This window comes from Oreochromis aureus, linkage group 19 (assembly GCF_013358895.1).
Source record: "Oreochromis aureus strain Israel breed Guangdong linkage group 19, ZZ_aureus, whole genome shotgun sequence".
Taxonomy (NCBI): Eukaryota; Metazoa; Chordata; class Actinopteri; order Cichliformes; family Cichlidae; genus Oreochromis; species Oreochromis aureus.
Genome location: NC_052960.1, coordinates 10,801,024 through 10,809,665, shown reverse-complemented (window position 1 = coordinate 10,809,665; position 8,642 = coordinate 10,801,024). Strand labels below are relative to the sequence as shown.

Genomic DNA, 8,642 nt, shown 5'->3' with positions numbered 1-8,642 from the left:
TGTCAGTGAGTGAAAAAACCTCAATACCAGAGTTAAATAAATCTATAATTCAGGCAGAAAAGAAGGTAAAACATTCAACATTCAACATCATCTGCAATAAATTCCCTGTTTGAAGAATTAGTACAGTATGAAAGGTTCATTATGACCTGTATAATTTATCTTTCCAAAGATATCGTTATATCACATGGTTTTCTTCACATTTCTATGAATGAGGTAATCAGATGTTGATATTGGTCAATTAAAAATGAAATCCAAGTTGTGATGTAGAAATCCTATGAACATCTCTACAAAAGGCACAATTGTTTGTGATTATCAAGTAAATTGCACTGTTTTAGTATAGTAAATAAATGTATACTTTATAAGTTACACACCCATATGAAACACTTACATTCAGATGCACCACCTTAAATCAGTACACTTGCACTGCTTTACAATTAAGCCACTGGTTATAAAAACTCATTCTTACTAACCAAGTGGCTGGTGTCATTGTGTGTTATTGTGTGTGAGTCATCGTGGCAGTGTTGAAGAAACTATTACAAGGCAGTTTTAAATACTTTGGCAGGAGTTTGTTTCTGTGGATTCTACCAGCACAGGACTCTAACTTAGCTCACAATCAAGCTGGGTTTGTGTAGTGAACTTCTGGTTTCATTTTTAATATCCGTCTTGCTCCCCAAATTAGTTTTGGACCCACTCCATGACTCTCTAGCTTTTTGTAAAAACATAATACAATTAATCTGAGATTTTACATTACACAGTGTTACTGCATTGATAAGAAGCAGGCTATAGAGCAGGGGTCCCCAATCCCAGTCCACGAGGGCCGGTGTCCCTGCAGGTTTTAGATGTGTCCTTGATCCATCACAGCTTATTTAAATGGATAAATTACCTCCCCAGCATGTCTTGAAGTTCTACTACTAATCATGTGATTCAGGTGTGTTGACCCAGGGTGAGATCTAAAACCTGCAGGGACACCGGCCCTCGTGGACTGGGATTGGGGACCCCTGCTATAGAGTTATAAATACCTGCAAAAATACTTAAAATACCTGTTGGGTAGTTCCTACTACAATGCATTCCCTAGAACCACATATAAATAACCAAAGGACTCACACCATTAAAACAATATCAGCCTGATAACAAAAAATGGCTGATAAGATGTTTAAAAAGTTGTGTAACTTGGAGCTGGAACACAGGATCATAGGAGAGGGGTTCTTTCATCTGCTCGTTGACTGTTTTCTTGGACCCTTAAATTTAAACGTTTAAAAAAGAATTACCATTTTTTGTTGGTGCAGACAGCACAAAGGTTAAAAAAAGTTTTCTATGTGGTTTAACTGACAAATATTATTATGCTCACTTAAAGTTTAGGCCTACCTTGGTCGTTTTGTCCGTTGACAGAGAGAATACACGAACATGAGAAATGCCTGAGGACAGAGTGTTCAATGAGATGTGTATTGACATAAAATATCTAAACGCTGCAGTCACTGATACTTACACCCAAAAATGCCAATGCTCCTTGAACTGTAGCAGCCCATTCAAAGCTGAGATGTTGAACAATAATTCCTCCCACAATGGGGCCATAAAACATCCTTAAAAACAATCACAAAATTAGAACTAAATCACGGCTCTAAAAAGCCAAAGGCCGGGAAACAAATATATTAGGGACTCACCCAGTGCACCACACTGCACCAAATAACCCAGACACCATTCCAAGTGTACTTAGCCCCTCTTCAAATCCTATTTCGCTATGAGGAAAAACAAAATTTGCAGAACATTTGTTTCATCCAGCAATATTTATGAAAGAAAATCCACAAAAAAAACAGAAAACAATCTACAGCTCATGAATGTTGAGCATTATGTGAAAGAACTCACTATGCACATGTGATGATCTCAGGGAACGTGGGGATTGCACTCATACCCAGAGAAAACCCAATTAGACCCAGCATGACGACCACCAACCACAGCTGACTAAACCAAAACAAAAATACAGAAAAAGATACAGAAGTTAGACTTTTTAAGGCAAAGGGATTAAATATGGTATAAGTTGTCGAGGCAACATATGTACCACTGAATAACTCCCTAGTAGTGGTATAAAGTTTAAATATCTGGGCTTAATCGTTGAAAGGAACACAAAGTACAGAAGAGAGGTGAAGAAAAGAATGCAGCCAGGAGGGAGTGGGTGGAGATGAGTTTCTGGGGTGATTTGTGACAGGAATAGTGAAAGGAATAGTGGATACACTGGACAAAGGATGTTAAAAACCGAGCTGCCAGGAAGGAGGAATAGAGGAAAACCACAGTGTAGTGAAGAATGACTGGTGTGACAGAGGAAGATGTTAGGGATAGGCTGAAATGGTTTTCTGTGGTGAACCCTAAAAGAAGCAGCCAAAAGAAGAAGAACAAAAGAAGAAATGGTGTAAGATGCTGTGAAATCTTATGATCATATGACTGTAAAGTAAAGATTTACATTGGGGTTTGACGTTTAACCACACTCAAGGGCATGAATGTCATGGCAATTTAGGGCTTTTAACTATGTTTTTCCAGGGTAGAATGATGGTACAGTATACATCTTTAAAGACTTTGAAAAATATAAATTAGGTGCACACGTTTGGATTTATTTAGGTTTTTTCCTCATTAACACAGGGACAAATATGTACATATACTATTTTAATAAGTGGTACTGAAACTTCCATAATGTCTTTGAAATCGACAGGGCTAAGACCTGTTACCTTCTTGTTAGAGATCATGAGTAACTACAAGTGGTAGTTTCTCTTCTTCTTATGCTCGCAGGCCTGTTCAATACTCAGTGACAATCTAACAAGAAAAATTGTAGATTTATACAAGTTGGAAAGGCCTCTTGGCAACATTTATAAAAACCTGATTCCAAGATCATGATTTCAAACAATTCTTTGTAAGTACAGGTTATTCAGATGTGTCACCACTTTACCAAAGTCTTTCCAAAGTCTTGAAGACGGAAAAAGTCACCCTTAGACGAGGGAAAATTGGACAGGATGTTCCTGAACAACCGTGGAACCACCAAGGCTCAACCCTGCCATGAACTAGAAACTGCTGGATCACCAGTGTCACTGTCGACATTGAAGCAAATTTTACATCACCAAAATCATCGCCTACAAGCTTGACTGAAATTTGTCCACATGGACAAGCCAATGGAGATAGAGAAGCGATGGAGAAGGCATGGTCAGACAAGGCAATGACTGAAGCTATCTGGCCACGATAACCAGAGGTATGGTTTAGAGTAGTAAAGGTGATGCTTCAAGAACACTGTACAACCTGTCAAACATCATGGTGGTAGCATCATGCTCTGGGGCTGTTTCGCTGCCAGTGGTACTGGTACCATGCACAAAGTGGATGTGATAATGAAGAAGTAGGACTGCCTCCAAATTCATTAACTTCACCTCAGATCAACAGCTCGATCGTTGAAACTTGGAAACAATTGCATGTTCCAGCAGGACAGTGATCCCAAGCTGGTTTTGGGATGGATAAAGAAGGCTAACATTAAGCTTTTCCAAAGCCTAAACTCAACTCTATTGAACATTTGTGGACTACAGTTGAAAGCCAGATCCATACCAGGAAACCAACCAGTTCAACTCTATAAACTGGTCTAGTAGGCAACTAGAATTATGCCAGAAGCATGTTGATGGCAAGCAAAAGTGTCTGGTTGAGGATATTTAACCACATACTATTGCTGGCCATTAGAAAGAGTGCAGGTTTAAAACACTTTCAAATAGTAAGATCAAGTTTTTATTCACAGTGGGACTGTTTCCTGGCAGGTGTAACTGTTTCCCAGAGTTAGACATTACTGTAAAAATGAGGTTGGGAAAATCTACTCTGATCTCTCCTCTGATATTACTCTTGGCTCAGAGGGGGATACACATATTTCTTAAAATGTCCATCATTTTTAAATACAGAAGTGTTAGTTTTACCTGAATCCCACACTAACCTCTGGATGTGAAGAAAAGGGGCGGGACCAAGCAGACAGAAGCCGATTGTAGCAGTGATGCCTCCTGTCACCAAGAAAGCGACCCTAGTGGCCTGGTGCACAAGATCAAATTTCATTTCAAAATCTACATATTCATTTATATTTTATCATTTTGATTGCTTGGATACATACAGGATATTTATCTGTGAAATACCCCATCAGTGGTGATGCCAGACAATATGGTAAAGATAAACCAAGCATTATTAGTCCCACGTAGCCAGTTGAGAGACCGAACTAAAGATGATGAATAGGAAAAAAAGTTGTTCATGCAATCCACATAAACATAAGCTAATTTGATTATAAAGGATATCATTACCCTGTTAATAGCAAACAGCGACAAAGTGGCATCCAAAAAGCCCAGACCTGCACTCAGAGTGAATATCACATAGCAAACCAGGATTGTTTTCACGTGGGTGAGTAGTCGAAAGAATGAATCCTTCGATGGGACTGCCTCTGAGAGGAGGGAAGCATAAAATACAGCTGAGTTATAATGTGAGAAAAATGAAAAAACACAAAATGGCAATTTCAAATGGACAAATAATACACCCAAATCTTAGGTGTTACCTACCAATGGATGGCAGGACGTAAATGTTGAAAGGAACCATAATCAGCAGCAAGCATCCAAGACTTAAAAAAGGGACTTCGTATCCAAAAGACTGGTAGAGCCACCCTCCCAGTGGTGGTCCCAGGATAAGGCCGAGTCCTGTGAAAATCTCCAAACTACCCTAAAACAGTATAAAAAGGATTATTGACCCAGACTACTATACTGGGAATTTCTTACATCATAGCCAAGAGCCAGTTGCTTCTGAGAGATACATAACAATTTAAACCTGCTGTTTCTGTTTTCTCGTGATTCTAATGTCTAAACAGCATGCCAGTCTGACAAGTTTGTCCACCCTCACCAAAACAGTTGCCACATTGTTTGGGAATATTTTTGCTGTGATGGCAAAAGCAGATGTCATAGCAGCTCCAAAGCCGACAGCATCAAGCGACCTCACAATAAAGCACAGACTGATGAATATAGGTCCTGCAGGAGCCCGATCAAGAAATCTGCAAAGAAGACAAGACAAGAAAATTTCATACCGTCAGTTCTTAGCTTCAGTTCCAGAGATCCTTGTTTTCATTTAGTTAATCCAATCTTGATTCTGTTCCTCCAGTCTTATTTCTATATTTCTTTTGCTTGTCTCCCGATTCAGTTGTATCTCTCTCTTTTTTTATTGTGGTGAATATTGTAGTTTATTTTTAAACTTTAAATTTCTCGAGTCTTTATGTTAGTAATCTCCCCCTCTCTTTGCACCTGTTACTTCTCCTCTTGTTTTCTTATGTCATTATCTTTCCCCTTGAACTTTGTTATATTGTCACAGTTAGTCCTAAAACATGCTTAATCATCCAGGTAAGGAAGTTGTAATGCTACATCCAAATAGTCTAAGGAGCTTGGAAAGAAGAGCGTCTGGACTTCTTTAAGTTGCTTGAAGATGTTTCAACTCTCATCCGAGAAGCTTCTTCAGTTCTATGGTCAAATGGTGGAGAGTCCCACATTTAAGTTCTGTGGGAGTGTCCCCCCATAAGGGACAATGGACCCCCTAATGATCCTCTACCTAATCACATGAGCCAAGGTGTGAAAATGGGTGTAGGTCACAATCAGCCAAGGTTTCAGGTGAGCTCATTGTGAAACCTAGCCCCAACCTATCATGTGATTTCCTGAGGTCAGATGGCCCAGGATGTAAGTGGGCGTTAAGGCGTCTGGGAAGGGTACTCAAAACTGGATTATAGATGGTAGACAGTTGGTGTTGTAAACCACCGCCCCTTCCCAAATTGTACGGCAATATGTCTGTGAAGGTTCTCAGTCATCCAGATCATAGTAGTCTAAGGAGCTTGGAAAGAAAAGTGTCTGGACTTCTTTAAGTTCCTTGAAGAGGTTTCAGCTCTCATCCGAGAAGCTTCTTCAGTTCTAGGGTCAAATGGTGGAGAGTCCCACATTTAAGCTCTGTGGGAGTGTCCCCCCATAAGGGACAATGGACCCCCTAATGATCCTCTACCTAATCACATGAGCCTAAGTGTGAAAATAGGTGTAGGTCACAATCAGCTAAGGTTTCGGGTGAGCTCAATGTGAAACCTAGCCCACCCTATCATAGAGGTGGTGGTTTACGACACCAACTGTCTGCCATCTATAATCCAGTTTTGAGTACCCTTCCCAGACGCCTTAATGCCCACTCACATCCTGGGCCATCTGATCTCAGGAAATCACATGATAGGGTGGGGCTAGGTTTCAAGCTTCTCGGATGAGAGGTAAAACGTCTTCAAGCAACTTAAAGAAGTCGAGATGCTTTTCTTTCCAAGCTCCTTAGACTACTATGACCTGGATGACTGAGAACCTTCACAAACATACATCCAAATAAACAGAATTATTTTTATCATAATATTTTCATAATACGAAACACAGGTCACTTACCCAAATATAATAGTGCAGCATGATGATACAAAAAGTCCTGCAATAAGCATGAATTTAGCACCAATCTGGACAATCTGATACACAAAGAATGGGTCAGTTGCACTGTTACAGAGTCTCTGATTACACTTGTGCTGCAAATTGTTATGCATATGGCATGAAATGAAAGTGTATACTTACATATTTTCCTAGTACCAATGAACCAATTAAATTGGAGACAGCATAACACCCAAATATGAGACCAACTACAGTCTGACTGGCTCCTTTCTTTACTGCCTAAATATTAAAACAGGACAACAGATAAAGTTAGGGGATCTACATGACGAAAACAAAAACAACAAGGATAATGAAAAGTGAATCTCAAAACTGATGTAGAAATTATAAATATGTTAATAACCCTTACAAGCCTGAACCATAAAAGACCATAAAACTCAATTTTTTTTAAACAATCAAGAGTTTATTGAACCTTCTGATAAATTTAATTAGCATATTTGAGTTTAAATTTTTATTATATTTGCCATAGCTGGTATTTTTATTTATTTAATGCAATTCATTGCTTAAAACTGTATTTTGCAATTTATTTACATTTTTGGGGAGGGAAAAGAAAAAAATCGAACTGATGGTGTGTTAAGTGTCAAGAACTCAAAAAAACCTGTATGTATCAAATATGCTAAACTTAATAGGTTAAGGTGACAAATGCCTTTTTACCTAACCAGCTTGTTGTGCCACTCTTTTCCAACATTTGCATTTCGAGCTCATGACAGACCTTAAGTTGAACGGCTGATTACAAAAGAGCCAGTCTTCACTGGTCTTCAGGGAGGATGTCTGTTGGTAGCGCATGACTACTCATTCATTGCCTTCAGAAGACATTACTGAGTTCTTAAGCTAAACAATAGTCTAATCTGTGAACTGTACAACTACATGGGAGCACAAATACATTTTAGTAGAAGGAAATGATTGTTCCTAGTTTCCTCTTGCAGGAAAAAGATTTGTTTGCAGATATATGAACTTGCATGTATGAGAGAACGTGTTTTATTTCTTCATGCAAACCCTGCATTCATAAGCTCATTTTTTAAAACTTTTAATATCTTGAACCTTTAACCTCTTGTGCTGTAACATGTGATTTGTACCCTATGATGTACCCTTCCTTGAACTTACCTCGGTGGGAAAAAATGGGCCCAATATTGAGTAGCAAATCATAGAGCCAAAGTTCACAGACGCCATTGATATTAAGGTGAGAATCTCTTTTCTTGTGAACCTCTGAGGAGGATCTGTTGATTCAGCTGTGGTGTTGTTATCTGACATCTCTGAAGAGAAAACGGGAAGAGAAACATGAATAATGCGATAAGGCCATGCTGAGTTGAAAGAACATAAAGTTCGTGGTTAAATTTATTGCAGTAGTAAGGGAATAAAGTCAAGAGAAGTCAGCTATATTGAGCTGAGTATCTGCCAGCAAATCTCGAACTGAAGAAGCTTCTCGGATGAGAGGTGAAACGTCTTCAAGCAACCTAAAGAAGTCCAGACGCTTTTCTTTCCAAGCTCCTTAGACTAGAGTTTATTTTATTGATTTTTTTTTTTCACAGCGTACAAAGGTCACAAACCTCTCGTCGGAAGATCAGGATGCTGGTCCATTTTTAACATCCAGTGGCTGAGAAATGCAGAACAAGTGAAAGAGGAGAGGGTAAATCCTGACAGCACCAGCCGCGAAGTAAATGCCTTCTGACAGCCTCCTCCGCTACAAGTGACTACAGTGAGCATGGACTACACGCAGCACTTCCAGACTGACCCTCTTCTTCTTCTTAGTAATAACTAAGTTAATCCCATCCCATTACTGCCCTCCGCAGTTTGGCATATTAAACTGCCATTTTATTGGACACTCAAATAGTAACAGTCGTAACACAATTATACTACTATAAATAACAAGTACCATTCGAGGGCTCTGGTAAAAACTCAGTGAATAGCTTTTTAATTAATTAAATGGTTTAATAAATTAAAAAACAAAACAAACAAAAAAAAACCAGCCAATTTGATATGCAGCAGCTGCCTTTTCCAAATTTTCCCACACATTGAAAAAAAAAAAACTTCAGGCAAATCATTACATTAAAAGATGACCAGATACTCACTTTCAAAATAAAAGCACACTGCCTGTGGTTATATCAATGTCACAACCAGTGACTGTAGAAAACATCCTTTTTATGATAATTA

The 8,642-nt window shown here is 38.9% G+C and overlaps 1 protein-coding gene across 1 annotated transcript; it reads right to left on the bottom strand.

Moving 5' to 3' along the window:
* Positions 1-1,009: 1,009 nt before the first annotated feature.
* LOC116318175 (MFS-type transporter SLC18B1-like) lies at positions 1,010-8,218 on the bottom strand. Its single transcript, XM_031737123.2, has 14 exons — positions 8,039-8,218; positions 7,596-7,744; positions 6,618-6,713; positions 6,441-6,514; positions 4,891-5,038; positions 4,557-4,713; positions 4,305-4,441; positions 4,121-4,222; positions 3,950-4,041; positions 1,864-1,959; positions 1,662-1,736; positions 1,487-1,580; positions 1,366-1,415; positions 1,010-1,238 (listed from the first exon to the last, which is right to left on the bottom strand). The coding sequence occupies exons 1-14, from the start codon at positions 8,193-8,195 to the stop codon at positions 1,190-1,192; spliced, it is 1,476 nt and encodes a 491-aa protein (XP_031592983.2). The 5' UTR covers positions 8,196-8,218; the 3' UTR covers positions 1,010-1,189.
* Positions 8,219-8,642: the final 424 nt, after the last annotated feature.